This window comes from Arachis hypogaea, chromosome 4, assembly GCF_003086295.3.
Source record: "Arachis hypogaea cultivar Tifrunner chromosome 4, arahy.Tifrunner.gnm2.J5K5, whole genome shotgun sequence".
Classification (NCBI taxonomy): Eukaryota; Viridiplantae; Streptophyta; class Magnoliopsida; order Fabales; family Fabaceae; genus Arachis; species Arachis hypogaea.
In genome coordinates this window covers 121,861,446-121,880,977 of record NC_092039.1, presented here as the reverse complement: position 1 = coordinate 121,880,977, position 19,532 = coordinate 121,861,446, and the positions used below count along the sequence as shown (strand labels likewise).

Sequence of the window (19,532 nt, the reverse complement as noted above, 5' to 3'; positions counted from 1 at the left end):
CGACAACAACACTACATTCAAATTCAAGACAAAAAATTCAAAAATTCAATCCTTCAAATTCGAGAGAGAACACAAAAAAGAGAGAATAGAGAAGAGAGAAAAAAAGAGAGAATATGAACCCCAGAGGTTCCAGATCTGAAAAAACAAGTCTTCTCTTTTTCATCTCCTTCTTCCCAGAGGTTCTAGATCCATACGCCACATGAACCCCAAACCCTTTTTATCCCGAAAAACCCTCTTCAAGCAGAAAACATGAACACAACTCTCGATCTCTCTCGCTGAACGACGATCATGAAAGAAAGCATTCGCTAGTCCTCGCGGAACCTTTACCGTGACTCATGACTCGCGACCGAAGCAACGACGAAGACGACAGATAGCTACAACGACTCGTGACTACCTGACTTGTCCTCGCCAGAACCTGCACTCGTGACGACAGAAAGCTTCCTCCCCTACCTTTCATTTTCAGTTCCACTCCGATTCAGTTCTTGCAGACAGATCCGAACCGTTATAACTTCTCTGGGTCATGTCTCCGCTTCAAGTTGAGGTCCCACAAGAACTCCGCACAACGGTGATTGGCGTCAGTGATTCAACACCGGCTATTGTTCTGTTTTGTTTCCTTCTTCTTTCTTTTTTTTTCTCTCTGTTTTTCTCTTTTTTATGTTCTGCGTCTTTTATTTTTTTTTTTAGTGGGAGGGGTGGAGTGGGGGTGGTTTATTTTTTTAAATATTTTTTATTTTTATTTAAAGATAAAATTATTCCAAAAATTATTATTTATGAATAAAAGAATAATTTTATAACATTTTATAATGTTAAAGATGATTTTAATAAAAAAAAAGTTAAAAACAAATTTAAATTTTAGCCCAAATCTTAGAGACTAAAAAAAAGTATGTACTTAACCCATTATACTATCTCCGTACCAAAGTCTTTTCATGGTTGAATTGGCAATTTATTTATGCTTGTTGAAAAACAAAAAGGCAGCTATAATAACAACTAACAAGTAGCAAATAAAATCGTTATTAATATATAAGATACAATACAATACATCCATATACATGCCCATTGAACGCCTATGCAATCTTTACAAACCATATATATATATATATATTATATTATAATTTATAAAATAAATAGTTAAATTAATCTCTAAAATTTTTTTTTAAAATTAATTTTTAAAAATATTTTTTAATTAAATTATCTTTTAAAAATTTTAAATTAGTTATTTTAGTTTTTTTGTCACTCTCATTATTAACAATATCAAAATTTGTTGATGTGACACGTCAATACTACAACACATCTAATAGTTTTAATTGACGACCAATATGATAAATTTATGAAACTAGATCAAATCAACTTCAAATTGAGGGATTCCAATACCTCAAGTTCTTCTCTTAATTATGTTTTGATTTGATTTAATTTCATAAGTTTATCATGCTAATAGTCAATTAAGACTCTTATGTATGTTGTAATATCACTTAACGTATCATATTAACAAATGTTGGCGCCATTAACAAAGAAAATGACAGAAGAACTAATGTAATTAATTTAAAATCTTTGAAAGATAAATTTGATTAAAAAAATATTTTAAAAATTAATTTAAAAAACGAATAATCTTTTAAACACGAATTTGACCCTTTACTCATAATTTATACTACTATTCCAGTAACTCAAAGCATGCATACACCATTTCATGTATCATTGGAATCATGATATCATGTACAAAACAAAACCACATTTGGATCTCTATTTGTTTGTGGCTTTATTTACCTTATTCCAAAATCAGTGGATGAAACCATTCTCTTTCACTCCATTATTATTCTTCAACTCTCCATTTTCCCTCTCTTTCTCCTCCTTCAACCTTGATTCTTCTTCATCCTCCTCCTCCTTCTTCTTCTTGGCACTCTCAAGAAACTCAATCAAGTTCTTCAAACATATCTCCGAATCATCAGAGTTCGATTTCGGCATGATCTTCTCAGCAACATCAGCAGGTGTAACATTCACTTCACCCAACAACCTCTCAACAATGGAAAACAAGTGATGGTGATGATGATCATCAATGTCCAAGTAGTTTGTTGCAAGAACCTTAAAAGCCTCAAAGCAACAATAAGACAACTCAATGTGTTTGTCCATTCTTCCACTCCTAATTAGTGCTGGATCAAGCTTGTCCACAAAATTCGTGGTGAAAACTATGATCCTCTCTCCAGCACAAGCTGACCAAATACCATCAATGCAATTCAATAGCCCTATATATAATAATAGTGACACAGATCAAGAAAATTTCACCACCTCAAAATTAAATTATAGATTAAATTATTCTGTTAATTTTTATAATTTTTTTAAATTTATAATTAAATTTTTATATTTTATAAATTTTTAGTTAGATTCTTATACAAGTTTTTAATTTGTAATTAAATTTTTTTCATTCATCTTACACTACTAGCGAATATGTATCAGCATATTTTATTAAGTTAAATACTTTTTAAATAGTAAATATATAATTATAAATTTAAAATTGATATAATAATCCAATTAAAATTTTTTTAAATATAAAATTCAATTATAAAAGCAAAATATATCCCTTCTATATAATTGAACCAAAGAAAAAATATATAGTGGGGGCATAAGTTCCTACCTGATAATGTTACCTTACTATCCTTATTCTCTTCTTCTTCAGCATTTTTAACAGGATCTTTATTAGATTCATCATTATCTTGATTCCCTTTCCCATTTCTCTTGTTTCTCCTTTTTCCAGTGAGATCAAGGGAACAATCAATGTCCTCAATCACCAAGATAGACTTGCTTGATGTCTCAATCAATAGGGTCCTCAATTGTGTGTTGTCCTTCACTGATGTTAACTCAAGATCATAGACATCATAGTATAGGAAATTCGCCATTGCGGCTATCATGGTAGATTTTCCAGTACCTGGAGGACCATATAGCAAATACCCTCTTTTCCATGCCTTGCCAATTTTGGTATAGTACTCTTTTCCCTTCTTGAATTTAATAAGATCATTTATTATCTCTTCCTTCTTATTTGGCTCCATGGCTAATGTCTCAAACCTTGCAGGGTGCTCAAATGTCACATTGCTCCACTTTGCTCTGTTCCATCCATACCAACCTTTGTTGCACAGACATAGGTAAAAGTATTCAGCAAGATTCAATACATAAATATAACAATTCCATAGCTAGTGATTTGATTGGATAATGCATTGAAGAGTTTAAGGGTGTCTATTGAAATCTTAATATGTTATCCCTTAGGAAAAGTTATCCTTAAGAAAAGTATAGACAGATAATGAAAATATTAAACAATGTGAATAATTGATATATTGGACTGGATGCAAAGCAAAATTTACAAATGCTTTGTTTTCCTTGATTGTTTGGAAAAAGGGGACGGGAAATTCTTATTATTTCCTATAGAATAAATATAGGAAATCAATTTGTAAATACTCAATTTTTGTTTGTTATAGTAAAATTTTCTTTTAGCTCTTATTTTCTGAGGATTTAGAATTTATACTTTGGAATTTAAAATTTAAGATAAAAGATCATTTTAATTTTTAAAAGAGTTAGCTGAAATTAATCTAAAAAAATTGATTTTCTAATTAAATTCTTTACAATAAAATATAATTTAGAGACTAATAAGTATGTAAAAATGAGAATATAATGATTAAAAATACTCTTATTTCAAATATAAAGTTTTTTTTTTAATTTTAACATATAATTTAATTTTAATGCACTTGTAGTATAAAAGAATATTACAAATGTATCTAATTTCGTATCAATATATCGACAAAAATAATTACTTTAAACAATCAACACTTGAATGATCATCTAAAATGAATGACTATATAAAATAGTTTACACTATCAACAGCTCAGAATTAAACTCTTTCTGGCGTACAGAACTTTAGAAATAGTATATAGTAAAGCCTTAGAGTATGTGCAGAAGTTCTATGAAAATTTTGAAGTATTCATGCATGGAAGGTGGATAATACCAACCAGTGCTGCAATTGTTGGTGTAGAGCTTCAATTGCCTGTTCTTGATCTTGATTGCTTTCCCTTCTTCCAAGACATGAGGGATGTAAGAGTGAGCAATGAGGTCCCTATAACGGTTGTGAAAGCTTAAAGTGTAGTATCTCTTCTCATCAGAAGCTGGATAGAACGAAAACGATTGCGTTTTGAGTGTGGTTTTGTTTAAGAGCCACCAAACCTTAACACCTTTGAACTCATCACTCACTTCTTCACTGTCATCCATGCTCAGTACTACCGGGGTTTGGCTGTCCTTGACCACTTCCGCCTTCAGCCTTTTCGCGCTGAGGGAAGAGGTGGCGCTCAGGTATGTTTGGATGGCCGTGAAGGCCTCGCTTCGCTTGAGGCGCTCGCCGGCGAACTCAGGGAAAGTTATTTGGATGTATGGAGACAAGAAGGATGCTAGTTTGTGTGTGTACTTTTGGACATTCATACGGAGGTGAGGAGGGAAGAATTTCTCAAACATGGCATACATGAACATTATGGTAGCCATTATTGATCCTATTTTTGACCACATTTCCTCAAACCCCATTTTTTTCCCTTCTTAAGTGTTAATTACACTAAGATTTGTTTGTCATGCAGCATATATAATAAAGGATTTAGCAAGTAAGAATCTCTAGTTTTCTGTGGGCGATCAATTTCTTAGGTCTTAACTTGGTACTTGGCCATCAGATTAAATGGCCTAATATTCATAGTGCCTCACTTCCAAATATATAATACTTGTACTTGATGAATATAAATAGCACATTACTTGGTTATAATGGGCCAATAAAAAATGAGATTAAACAGATACATCACTAGTATAAGTGATGATTGCACAAACAACGGATAGAACCACTCATGGTTATTCACATTTAATGGGCAGTAGCGGGTTTTATTTTGAGCAGTTGCTGGTTCCAAAGAGTGCAAATCATGCATGCTTATGAATGGGTATGTGTGTGTGTCATTCATTCTTTCATACTAAATGAATAAATTGTTAAATTTGTCTCTAAACAATTACTAATTCTCTAAATTAGTTTTCAATTCGTGTTAGTAACTAATTATGATGTTGTGGTCAATATCACCTAATGTACCACATCAACAAATTTTGAATTTGTTAGTAACAAGAACAAAAAAAAATAATATGACTAATTTAAAATTTTTAAAAGACAAATTTAATTTAAAAAAAGAACTTTCAAAAATCAATTTAAAAAATAAATAATTTTTCGAAGAGGATCTATCAGACTAAGATGGAGAGAATAAATTGATCAGTTAATATGAATATTCAATTATTTCTTTAACTTGAAATTGATTTATTTCACATCTTTCATTTGTGATAATAAAGATTCAAAAATAGAAATTTCGAGTAATGTATTATTATTTTTCAAATTTATATTATTCTGTTTCATTTCTATTTATATATATAATATATGAAACAGAATAATGTGAAATCTAATATGATTTATATTTATTAACTTGACTACTCCACCGATTATCACTTTTTGTCTGTTCTTCCAACTAGTTGTACCATTTTTAAAAGAAAAATGTCAATTAGCTTGTGTCACAAAAAAAAATTTGTCAACCATTATTTGTTCACATTTACATTGAATAATATATTTCATTGTAGATAGCATTCTCTCCACTAGTGAAAATCGTTGCATACTTTTAACCTTTCTATGGTTGAGGAGATAATGCCAAAAGCCCAAAAGTGATTTGGCCTCTACTAGAAGTGAAAATCCTTGCATACTTTAATCTTTCTTTGGCTGAAGAGATAATATAAAGATGTGGCAACATATTCTAGTTATATTTCTATGGCTGTGTAATGTTGTTCCTTCTTAAAAGTGTGGGCACCGAAAACAACATAAGCTAGCTTAAATTAATCAAAATCTCTTACGCACATCTATCCTGAATAGATATGGAGTACATACAGCAAAATTTTGGCTTGCACGGGCAAGAAATTAAATTTCTTTTGGTAGTGTTAGAAAATTGATACAACATATGTTTCTGTCTACCAACCATGATTATGAGGCTGCAGCAGATGATCTTTGAGTCTTCAATCCGAACAGATTCTCAAATAACTTTGGAGCCATAGGTGGAAGATTCATGGGTTGAGGGGCCATAAAGTTTACTATCTTTTCATGAACATTATACCTTCAACATCAAATTATTCAAAAGCTTGTTCAGTTAATATGATGAAAGAAACACAACACACCCAGGGAAAGAAACTCAAAAATATTGGCAGTCTCTTGATACCTTATCTTGCGGCTTTTTGAGGCACGGCGATCAACAATTTTTCGTTTCTTTTTTTGCATTCTCTTCAACGCATAAAATGCTGTCTCTATAAAAGAGAAATAACAGAAAATGAGGTATTTGACGTACACTATTAAAGAACAGAGTTTAAGGGCATAATATTCAGCCAGGAAATTAAAAACACTGGCGAAAAAAGAGCTATATGTGAAGATTTTCAGCCACAAAGTGTTTTACCAGATGAATTAGGATCAACTGTCTCAAAAAATTCTTTCAGTAATTGCTGATAAAATTCAGAATCATCCAGAAGTTCAGGATCACCATCAGTTTGCGCTTCCTGAGCAGAGTGAATTATAAAACAATGTCATGTTTAAAACTACAATGACAAGAGAGAACATTACTTGCTAATCATCACTTACTAGGCACACAATTGCTGACAAATCAATACTAAAATTAACCAGTAATGTATAATTCTTACCTCGTCTTTCATGTTATCCTTAGCCTCGTGAACCTGGACAGTGGAGATATATGCCAGTGAGTAGATATGATGGTTAAAAGTAAAGCCTAGCATACTCTGAAATCCACAGAACGCTTCTATAACAACTAAGATTAAGCGACCAACTTACAGATCCAAATACACTAACAGCAGATTTTCTCAACCGCATCTGTTTGATCATTCTACTGGGGTCCCTCATATAAGCAGCAACTTGATTAGTTATATCCTGTTATGAAACAACATATTATGAGTAAAATAACATGCCTCTCACATTGCAAAATCCTCAGCCCACTTTCAGAACCTGACCTGATTAAACGCATGCAATTTGCCTTTAATGGCAGCAGCACCAGTTGTCACTTGTGTCATCCTCTGCCATTTGTTGATTGACTTGTCTCTGAAAGATGCTATTCTAAAAGATACAATACAATAATGAACAGAATCAGCCAGATAAACATGCATGAAGATTGTATCACAATGTTGTAAGAAAAATTCAAAATACTAAAATTTTTCAATTATACATGAAAAGAAGAGCTAAGAATCTTAATGATGCACCGAATTGAAAAAATTCATGCTGCACACAATTAGTACGCACTTAAAAATTACAATAATACCTCTTATGTGTCTGAGAAATCTGTGACCATTCTTGATCAAAATTGTCATCCAAATTCTTAGAAACTTCCAAATCTTTTGATGACCTCTCTAGACCTTCAAGAGAAAGGAAAAACTCTCTTTAAAAAGGACAAGAAAAAAAATGAAAAAGCGCCTAAAAATTGAAATATTAAGGACCAAAAAAAAATTGAATTATCTTTAAACTGGAAAGGAGTAACCAGCCAGCAAGAACTCTTCATGTTAAGCTATATTTTTTTGTTTGATTCAGTCATAGCAGAACAAATTATTTTGGCTAAAAGAGAGGAATCACCCAAAAATATTTGTACATGACCCGTGCCACCCATTCCTATGACTGTATATTAAGCACAAAATAGATTCACCAGATAGTTAGGTAATTCTTCCATGCATACACTTTTTCTTCCCTCTCAAAACTTATGATTTTCAACTTCAAACAGTGTCATTTTCCCAACTTTTGTTCTCTCCATTCATGCAACTATTTTGCATAAATGTTTTATTCCTTGATTGACTAATGTGATTAGAACCTCACTTCAATGATCAAGTAGATGAATGATAATGATAGGTCAGTCATACTCTGGACAGAAACCCTTGTAACATTCAACTTCAAACAGTGTCATTTTCCCAACTCTTGTTCTCTCCATTCATGCAACTATTTTGCATAAATGTTTTATTCCTTGATTGACTAATGTGACTAGAACCTCACTTCAATGATCAAGTAGATGAATGATTATGATAGGTCAGTCATACTCTGTGGACAGAAACCCTTGCAACAAAATCCATACACCTAAAGCAGTTATAATGCTTGTATTATCTCCATTTCTTACAAGCATCAAATAAACAAGACCTTAACATAGCATGAAATGATAGCAAGCGAATGAGGATAAAATTATATAAGAAACTAGAAAGGAAAAAAAAGTACTATTAAAGAAATCAATTACCGCTTGTGGCTTGGGTAATAGATGGGTTCTTTTCAAATAGAGCCTGCAATGAGGAAAGTAGTGTCAGTATTATTGAAACTAGGGAAGCTTAAACATAATGTTGTACATATGATAATCTAATATCTTCATAATCTTCAAATGAGACAACATATTATGTATTAGATATGAAACAATAAAGTTACTAAAACACATACATGAAACAAGCATAAAAAACTTGTATTTTTTTATCTTTTCATATATAAGTTCCAAGTCAAGAAACACACCTCTTGGAGTTCCAATATAGAATCTAAAGTCTCCTTGGAAGAAGTAATCAAATCTGAGTATGCTACTCTAACATTTTCATCTGCTTCACAAAATGAAGACTTGACTGGATCCTGCAGACAATATTCTGTGTTATCATCAGTCATGAAACTCAAATATGGTGAATAGCAAATTGCATTAAATCTTAAAATTGGGATAGGAAACGACCTGAGGTAACCTATTTGAACTTGAAAATGGCTTCTGAAGCAAGAATCTAAGCTCAAGAATTTTGTACCAGAGGGCCTTGAAGACATAAGTCAGTGATGTTAATATAAAACCAAAACAGAAAGAAAAAATGTTCATTAACTATATCTAAACAAAATTATCACCTTTTGGCTTTTTACAGCTTGTCCTTTAAGGAGATCTTCATCCTTATGATGCTTCAAATTCTTCAAATTAAATCTAGAGAATGGAGATAGAACGTTATTTTTCCATAATTCATAATCCACACAATCATATGGATTGGAAAGGGAACATAATAGGTTCATCATAACTTAAGTGCTACAGAATAACACTATAAGGTTAAGAATTCTTACAGCTCCTGGTGATGAAGATCCCTATACTCTTTCTCAAGTTGTTCCATCTCATCATTGTTCCATCCACTTTGGTCTTCCTCGTCTGTTCCCTCCTCTCCATCTTCTTCCTCTTCTCCTTGTTCCTCCTCATCCTCCTCACCATAATCATCGTCGTCAAAATCATCTTTTTCCTGCTCCATCTGCATCACAAAAACAACCCCTCAATCACAGAATAAAAAATAATGAACCTCTCTCTATACTTGCACAACATTCTAGAAACCTTGCATCACCAACACTTGACTTACCTCTTCAAACTCCATATCATTGTAGTCATCCGAATCGCTGTCACTTTTTCGCATCTTCTTAGATTTCTTTGCGGATAATCCCATTATCAAGCCTAACTTTCAAAAAAGAGAGAAAAATAAAGTTTTCCATCAAACTCAAAATACAATAAAAGGAAACTACAATTACAGGGAGAGTAAATGAGTATGCAAACAGGTAAGTATCCCTTAATCCATGTGAACCTTAGCACTAAAAGTAACACCAAAAAGCAAGTAATGACAGAAGCTCTATCTCTATTCACTTAGTAACTACGAATAGTTCAATGTTCCAAATGGTGCTCATAAAAGATACCGTTCTCTGCGCTCTAAATTGTTTCAGATTTCAAATTCATTAACATACGAATCGAAAAAAAGTAAAAAGAAACATGTTATTAGAAAGAATAAAAAGGAAGTTTCAAAATACAGAGTGAAATTTATTAATAAAAACAAATAAGAAAATAAGAGAAAAGGAATTACAGGAAGGAGCAGATGAAACGATGATAGAGGACGGTTGTGGTGAGCTGGTGGAAGTGGCGGCGGAGGTGGCGGTGGCGGTGGCGGTGGCGGGACTTCGGGTTCTCAGCTCTGTTGTTTTATATCGAAGTGTTCCGAGCTGTGTGCTTCGTGGTTTTAGAATGATATAGGTTACGGACTCGGGTATCATAACTAAGGCCCAATATGAACCTTGATGCAGTTAATTGGGCCGTGGTCAGCCCAAATACAAAAGTAGATTGGGCTGGGCTGGGCTAGGCTGGGCTAGGGCAGTCAATATTATATTTTGATAATTCTGTCCAAAAATATTACTTTGCTAATTTATACTTTAGGAAGAGTTACTAGCGTACCTGAAACATCGGTGTTCCAGTTGTTTTAACCGTTGATCTAAATTATAAAAAATATATATAATATATATTAATTAAAATTAACGGTTAAAATAATTGAAATACTAATGTTCTAGATACACTTAAAATTTTTTCTATATTTTAATTTATTATTTGTAACTTTTATTTTAGTAAATCTTATATTCCAAACATTAGTTATTACGTTAAAGTATATTTAATATTAAATCATTTTTGTATAGTTCATCTCATGCACGTATATGTACAAAATACTATTAATTAATATAATCTAGATTACTTGATAGACTAATTTAGCCATTAGGATATAACAAATACTTTTTAATACCAATATTGAAAGTTTGGGGTAAATAATACTAAGTATTCTTAGGCTGTGTTTAAAAGGGAGTTTGAGATTGAGAAATAGAGACGAAAAATAGAAATTAGAAGAAAGATTAAATTAAATTTTTGTATTATATTTTGTGTAAAATATATTAAATTGAGTTATATTTTAATATTTTATTTGATTTAAAATAAATATAGAAATTGAGAAATAAATTTAAAATTTTAATTTTTATTCTTAAAAATTTTAGTCTATTATGTTTTTGCCTTTTTAAAGTATTAAAAAATTAAAATTTTGTGTTACAAAATTAAAATTTTAATTATAATATCTAATTATCAAGTACAATCCTCAATCTCAATTCCATTCCCAAAAAACAAACACAGCTAAAAATTTTAATATATCACAATTTATTATGTTCCGATGAAAAATAAACATTCAATCGCATACTCTAAAATACGTTCAACATGGAAGGAGAACACATGACCTCTTACTTTTACTATTAGTCATGAGTGAAAGCCCGTCGGATATATTCATTTAAGAGTAAAGTATCGTTTTGTCTCTAATATTTAAGTATTAAAGTTGTCATTAATATTTAAATTGTTTTATTTAAATTTTTAACGTTTTAAAACTGTCTCAATATTATCTTGCCGTTAATGATCTGTTAACATAATTGACGATGAGACAAAATTAAAATAATTTTAAAATGTTAAAAATTTAAATAGTACAAAAATGTTGAGAATAAAAATAATACATTATTCTTAAAAAATTGCCAAATTAAGTAAAATAAATTGCATTATAAATTTAAAATTTTTATCCATATTTATAGAATGACTAGTATATAAATTTTTGGAAAAAAAAATATAGTACATATATAATAAAATATAAATTATAGCTTTTACTCTGTATCATATAATATATCAAATTTTTTAATATTTAATTTAATTTAATTTAATTTTTAAATAAATTTTAATATTTTAATAATTTCTAATAAAAATTTCAAAAATACTTAGATTATGTACATAATAACTTAGGATAACAATGACACAATATGTCATGACTTCTTAACTATAAACAAATGTATTTATTAGTGTATTGGATAAAATAATTTTTTTATCTTTATCATTAATTAGTCAATTTTTTCAATTTAATAAACAATTAGTCATTTTTTTTAATCCAATTATTCTAACTTCTAAAATAATAAAAGTCAATGTCTTGAATATTTTAAAATGAGCTTCATTCTAACCAAATTCCAAGTTGGTGAAAAATTCTCATTCTTGAAAACACACACTTGAACCATACTGCTAGTTGGCTATGAGGTGGGAAGTGGATGTGACGCGCGAATGGGGCGCGCGTGAAATAATATAGTGAGGGTAGAGAGTATCCAATGATTGTGGAGAGGAGGTGTCTGGTTACAAAGGGACAAAGTGGAGACGCACGAGTGCAAAGTGGGACCACGTGCCACAACACATGCACGTGAACTCCAACGTGTTCCCCACGTGACTCCCTCCCCCTCTTTGTCCCCAACAAGGAACAACCTCAAATCCTTTCAACGCTTTCCCTTCTCACACACCAGCCACTTATAACATTCTCTCTCTCTCTCTTATTTTTTTCATGTATATATTCCTTACAAAATCTATTAAATCCCTTTGTTTAATTTTTTCCCTTATTTTGTATATGTTCTATTTCTCCCTCTAATAATTTTGAGTTATTATATTCTTCTTCGTAACTTTTAGTAGTAGTACTGAAATAATTGTCTTCTAACTAATAGAGTATAATTAGTGTACTATTATTATTTTATATTATAAATGCTTTACTTGTACTTTTCCAAAAATTATTGGAAAAACTTTTGATTGTTACGTTGAGACGGTCAGTTGCAAACCCTATGGCTTTTCTTTTTCAAAGATAAATGGAATGATTTATGGAGAGTTTTTTTGGTGATTAAGATAATGATGTTTAAAGGTAGCTAAAGATTGATCTATAAATTAAAAATTGACATGTGAAATGGTTAAATATAGTGAGAAACATTTTAAGAATATACTTTTGTAAATTATATTAAAAATGAAAAAAACTAAGTTATAAAAAAAATATAAATACATAGAAGAAAAAAAAGGATAAAAAAACTGTGAAGTTAATAAAATTGGGATTTATTTAAATAAATATTTTATTTATTAAAATAAATAATTATAAAAATTATTATAAAAATATGTCTCTCAATCTTATCTCGTTTATTTACATTGTAAACGATATAATTATGAATATATTTCGTTTATACTGTAAACGATATATATGAGTGTAAACAAGATACATTTAAAATGATTCGTTTACCGTGTAAACAAAATATGTGTATTTGTAAATATAAAAATATAATTTTTGAAAATAATAAAAATATTAATAATTTAAATTAGACCAAACTCTTAAAATGAAACGTTTCAAATAATAGAGAAAATAGGTGGTTTCAAATAATAGAAAAGATGAACAGTTTCAAAATAACAAAGAAGATAATTAAATGGGTTGATTTCTAAGAAAATAATGTGTTGATTTTAAATGGGCAATTATTTTCTTTGTTATTTTAAAAATGTTCATCTTCTCTATTATTTGAAACCGCCTATTTTTTCTATTATTTGAAACGTTTCATTTTAAGAGTTTGGTCTAATTTAAATTATTAATATTTTTTATTATTTTTAAAATTTATATTTTTATATTTACAAATATACATGTAAACGAGATCATTATAAATGTATCTTGTTTATATGTAAACGAGATAGGTGTATTTTTTCAAATTTCATATATCTAATTTACCGTGTAAACAAAATATATTCATAATTATATCGTTTATCGTGTAAATAAACGAGATAAGATTGAAAGATGTATTTTTGTAATAATTTTTATAATTATTTATTTTAATAAATAAAATATTTATTTAATTTATTTAAATAAAAAATCTCATTTTTATTACCTCACATCTTTTTTTTATCCTTTTTTTCCTTTTATATATATATTATAACTTAATTTTTTTATTTTTAATGTAATTCACAAAAGCATATTCTTAAAATATTTTTCACTATATTCAATTATTTCACATATTAATTTTTAATTTATGGGTCCATTTTTGACCACCTTTAGATACTATTATCTTGGCCATTAAAAAATTCCCATAATTTATTAATGAAGCAAACCCTAGTTAGAAGTGTAAAACGGTTCAGGAATAAATTAATTTGTTACGTTAATTTATTGGGGAGTATGTATGATTAAATTATTTTGATAATTAAATTTAATTAAATTAATATAAAAAAAGAAAAAATATAGTTATAGAATAAATTACTATTTGTATCCATAAAAGATATAGACGCTGATAAATGTATCTATATAAGAATAAAACGATAATTGTAATCACGGAAGATGGTTTCTGTGTACCAAGAGTACCCTAACGGACTAATTGTGTAACCAACGTCTGGATACTCTTGGCACACGGAGGTCATCTTCTATGATTACAATTATCATTTTATTCTTATACGAGTACATTTATTCATATAATAATTTATTCATATAATAATTATAAAAATAATTTGCTTATCTAATATATTTTTGAGTTGTATTACGTGTACACTACTAAAATCAGTTATCAAAATTAAACATTAGTATAAAATATATACTAAAATATAAATACACATTAAAAATAAATTAAATTATATATATATTTATACATAAATATATTAGTAACTGATTTTAATGATTAATTTTAGTGTATAAATAATATGGATTGCGTCGCGTGGATCGGTAATATATTTTCTTCGGCATATTCAAAGCGAATCAAATTGATTTAATTAATTAACATAAGCTTTGTTTAATTTTCTTTTATATCCTGTTCAAGTTCATTTTTTCCCTATATATAATGTATGTTTGGCGAAAATTTAATATAATTTTTCCATTATATATATATATATAAAAAAACCTTGCAACCTTGTACTAATACCAACTAAACCATCGCATGCACATCCTTAATTATTAGAGGAACAAAAGCTACATTTGAGTGGATGAAAAGCAATGGAATATTTTGTAAGAACTAAATCATTCACCACCTTGAAGGAACGGCAACTATTATGTCTAAGTGGATAGAAAGTTGTAGAATATTATGCACGTGGAATAATAAGATAAAAAATACTTAAAAAGTTATTATTGAGATATTTTGGAATGACGTGATTGGGTATAGAACTTATTCCAATATTCTACTCTTTCTTTTAATCTAATTTAGGTGGAAATAAAATGAGTTAGAATTACCTAGTGTAAGTAGGGGTGTATATGAGTCGGGTAAAATCGGATTTGATGTGATTTATATTTGACTTGAAATATATATCGGATCTATTTATTAGACTCGAATATGATCCTAAATCCGATGAAACCTATACATTTTTGGGTCACAATTATACCGGATAAAAATTGAGTGAAAATCGGGCCGTTAACATTACATTACCTTGATACCTTCTTATAAGCTAGTATATGAAAATATCCAATTTTTCAATACTCCAACCATTATTTGACATAGTAAAATTCACTTAGAAAAATAAAACAAGAACCAACTCTTCTATAAAATTAAATCATAACCATAATCAATATTAACATTGTCTAATAACACCAAATATTTAAATCAATACAAATAACACAATATTATGCATTAATTGGGATTATACCTCGTTAAAAACTTACTAAAGAAAAATTCAATGGAAAAAACTTTAGTGAAGGAAAAAGAGTACAAAATCCTTTGTGATAGAGACTGTCTCATTAAAAACTTTGTCAAGAAAAATCTAATGGAAAAAAAATCTGACCAAGGAAAAAAGAGTACGGTCTCCCCCTCTTGTCGACATTATTTAATATCTTGAAATCGGTGTATCCCAATCTGATGTACCAATTTTTTGAAAGAGGTTTTTGGGAGTGACTTTGTAAATAAATCTGTCAGATTATCGCTTGAGCGGATCTGTTGGATATCAATTGTTCCTTGATTTTGAAGGTCATGAATGAAAAAGAATTTGGGACAAATACGCTTTGTTCTATCACCTTTGATGTATCCACCCTTAAGTTGAGCAATGCATACTGTATTATCTTCAAACAAGATAGTTGGAGCTATCTTATGATCAATCAGTCCACATGATGACAGAATATATTGGATCAAACTCCTGAGTAAAAAACACTTGCAACTAACTTCATGTATCGCTAGTATTTCAGCATGATTAGAGGATATTGCTATAATCGTCTGTTTCGTGGACCTCCATGATATAGCTATACCACCATGATATAGCTGTACCATCATGTGTGAACATGTATCCTGTTTGAAATCTCCCTTTGTGTGGATCAAACAAGTATCCTGCATCTGCATAGTCTACTAGTTGTGACTTGGATCTATATGGATAAAACAATCACATGTCAACTATTTCATGAAGATACCGAAAGATTTGTTTGATTCCATTCCAATGCCTTCTGGTTGGAGAGGAACTATACCTTGCTAGTAAGTTCATAGCAATGATATATTGGATCGTGTGTTATTAGCAAGATACATTAGCGCACAAATGACACTAAGATATAGTACTTTAGGACCAAAGGTATCTTCATTTTCTTCTTTAAGACGAAATTGATCCTTTTTCACATCCAAAGACCTTACGATCATTGGGGAACTTAATGGATGTGACTTATCCATATAAAATCTCTTCAAAATCTTTTCTGTGTATGTTATTTGATGAATAAAGATCTCATTTTTTGTATGCTCGATCTGCAGGTTGAGACAAAATTTAGTCTTTTCAAGATCTTTCATCTCAAACTCTTCTTTTAGAGCTTTTATAATTGTTGGAATCTCTTCAGAGGTTCCAGTGATATTTAAATCATCAACATACATAGTAATTATAATGAATCCAAATGTAAATTTCTTTATGAAAACACATGGACAGATATCATCATTCTTGAACTCGTTTTTGGCCAGATACTCAGTGAGACGATTATACCACATTCGTCCAGATTGCTTTAGACCATATAAATATCTTTACAATTTAACTAAGTATAACTCCTACGAATATTCATTAGATGGTTTAGGCATCTTTAGTCCTTCAGGGACATTCATATAGATATCATGATTTAATGATCCGTATAAATAGGTTGTTACCACATCCATTAAATGTATATTTAGTTTATGGTTTGTAGATAAACTGACCAAATAACGCAATGTTATTACATCCACTACAGGAGAATATGTTTCTTCATAATCTATACCGAGTTTTTATGAAAAATCTTGTGCTACAAGTTGAGCTTTGTAGCGTACAACTTCATTTTTCTCATTTTGTTTTCTCAAAAATATCCAACTGTATCCAAAGACTTCACGTTTCTTCCCATTTTGACCAATCATTCCTTTGTCAACATTCTTTGACTATTCTTAGCTCAAGATCCTTACTTTCATGCATAATATTTAATGTCACATTATATTCAAATATTTCATTGATAATTGTCTTATTTCAGTCCCATTTTTCTCCTGTAAAGACATAATTTATTGAGATCTCGTCATTTTCACAATTTTCAGGTACTTGAACGTCTTCTGGTATCAAAACTATATCAGAATTTTGGACAATTACAAGTATCTTTACTATGTCTTTTTCAACAGGAATAGTATTTATCTCTTTTTTTTCGAGGTCTTTTGTCTTTGGAACCAACTGGTTTACCATGCTTCTGGCGTGAATTTGTTTCAGTGACCATTTGTCCTATTGGGACATCAATTCGAATTGGGGCATTTTTCGCTGGTATATAAGATTTGGTTATCCTCTTTGTATCAGAAAATGCATAAGGCAATTCATTTACTATTCTTTACAAATGTATAATCTTTTGAACTTCTAGTTCACATTGCCTTGATCGATGATCTAAATGCATCAAGAATGATGCATTCCAATTAAGTTCCTTTTCAAGAAGCTTATTCTCTCACCCTAATTTTGGAAATTTTGATTCATCAAAATGACAATCTGCAAATCAGAATTTAAATACATCTCGAGTTTGTATCTCAAGATACCTTACTATAGAGGGAGAATCATATCCAACATATATCCACAATTTTTTTAGGGTCCCATTTTGGTGTGAGAAGGTGGTGTAATTGGAACATATATCGCACACTTGAATATTCTTAAATGAAAAACATTTGACTGTTGGCCAAAAGCTAATTACATAGGAGAGAACAGATGGTAACTTGTTGACCTCTAACGAATAAGTGCTGCGACATGTAAAATAGCATGTTCCCAAGTTGAGGTTGGGAGATTAGTTCTCATAAGTAAGGGTCTAGCAATTAATTGAGACGTTTAATAAGTGATTCTGCTAACCCATTTTGTGTATGAACTTGAGCTACTGGATGTTCAACGCTTCTTCCGTTAGCCATACAATAAGTATCAAAAGATTGGGAAGTAAATTCACCAGCATTATCAAGAAGATTTGCTTTGATTGGATTTTCTGAAAACTGTGCTTTTAATTCAATAATTTGAGCAAGCAATCTCGCAAATGTCAGGTTGCGAGAAGACAATAAATACACATGTGACCATCTTAAAGATGCATCAATTAGGACCATAAAATATCTAAATGATCCACTTGGTGGATGAATAGGTTTACATATATCGCCTTGAATCCTTTCTAGGAATTTAAGGGACTCAAATCCAATCTTTGCTGGTGATGGCCATAAAATTAGCCTTTCTTGAAAACATGCAACATAATAAAATTCACTAGATTTAAGAATCTTCTGGTTCTTTAGTGAATATCCATGGGAGTTTTTAATAATTCTCTGCATTATGAATGTTCCCGGATGACCTAATTGATCATGCCAAGTTATAAATTCATTTGGGTTAGTAAACTTCTTGTTTACAACGGCATGTGATTCAATTGCACTAATTTTGGTATAATATAACCTAAATGAAAATGAGGGTAAATTTTCTAATATAACTTTTTTATTTGAATCATGAGTTGTGATATATAAGTACTCATGATTTTCCTCGTTCATTGTTTCAATATGATATCCATTTCGGCGAATATATTTAAAACTCAATAAGTTCCTTAGAGACTTAGTAGACAATAGTGCATTGTTTATTAAGAATTTTGTTCCTCCAAAAAATAAAATTATAGCTCTTCCGGAGCCTTCTATTATATTGCCTAAGCCAATAATAGTATTAACATATTATTCTTTTGGCACAAGATGAGTAAAATATATATTACTTTTGAAAATAGTATGCGAACTTGCACTATTTGCAAGGTAAACATCTTCACTATATGTCCTTGTCATTTTTTTCAAAGACAAATAATAATAATAAAATGAGTAGAAATATATGTGCACTAAAATTATTTTCTTGATTGTTTTTCTAAAAAATACTGTACATAGTATCATATACTACAAATTTTATTATTATTTTAGAACTTGAGACATTTAGTAATCTTGAAAATCATAGACATAAATATTTTATCAAACGTTATTTATATACATCACATTTGAAATTCAAATGCATAGAAAATAAAACTTAACAAGAAGTTTCTTACATTATTTATTTACGTGAATACTTAACAATCCCACATATTAAACTATTTCATCATTAATCAAATGCTAATACTTTCTTCAAGATCCTCAAAGAAATCAGATACTTCATAATGAGTAGTATAATTTTCAACATCATTTGAAACGAAATTCGCCTCCTTTCCTTTGTCGTCATTTTTCAAAGATACTTGATAAAGATCGACTAAGTGTCTTTCAAGTACGCGACCAATGACTCTTTCCACCACAATAGAAACATTTATCCTCTGTTGATTTATTTTGTCCATTGTTTCTTTCTTTATCTCACTTATGGTGAGATCCTTTCTTGTAAACATAATTCTTTTTCCTTTCATAATTTTTTTTGTTACTAAAACATTGCCAT

The 19,532-nt window shown here is 29.9% G+C and overlaps 2 protein-coding genes across 3 annotated transcripts; both read right to left on the bottom strand.

Moving 5' to 3' along the window:
- Positions 1 to 1,622: 1,622 nt before the first annotated feature.
- LOC112794462 (AAA-ATPase ASD, mitochondrial-like) lies at positions 1,623 to 4,687 on the bottom strand. Its single transcript, XM_025836472.3, has 3 exons — positions 3,990 to 4,687; positions 2,627 to 3,112; positions 1,623 to 2,237 (listed from the first exon to the last, which is right to left on the bottom strand). The coding sequence occupies exons 1-3, from the start codon at positions 4,549 to 4,551 to the stop codon at positions 1,774 to 1,776; spliced, it is 1,512 nt and encodes a 503-aa protein (XP_025692257.1). The 5' UTR covers positions 4,552 to 4,687; the 3' UTR covers positions 1,623 to 1,773.
- Positions 4,688 to 5,775: 1,088 nt separating this feature from the next.
- On the bottom strand, positions 5,776 to 10,088 carry LOC112797721 (uncharacterized). Of its 2 annotated transcripts, none has more exons than XM_025840790.3 (14): positions 9,919 to 10,088; positions 9,427 to 9,522; positions 9,143 to 9,321; positions 8,936 to 9,008; positions 8,775 to 8,849; positions 8,570 to 8,680; positions 8,307 to 8,349; positions 7,353 to 7,446; positions 7,048 to 7,150; positions 6,872 to 6,967; positions 6,724 to 6,756; positions 6,483 to 6,582; positions 6,252 to 6,336; positions 5,776 to 6,149 (listed from the first exon to the last, which is right to left on the bottom strand). In XM_025840790.3, the coding sequence occupies exons 2-14, from the start codon at positions 9,508 to 9,510 to the stop codon at positions 6,020 to 6,022; spliced, it is 1,206 nt and encodes a 401-aa protein (XP_025696575.1). In that variant the 5' UTR covers positions 9,511 to 9,522; positions 9,919 to 10,088; the 3' UTR covers positions 5,776 to 6,019. The 2 variants fall into 2 exon arrangements, with proteins under 2 accessions (XP_025696575.1, XP_025696574.2); XM_025840789.3 differs by having other exon boundaries at positions 9,427 to 9,518; positions 9,919 to 10,063.
- Between the last annotated feature and the right edge of the window lie 9,444 nt (positions 10,089 to 19,532).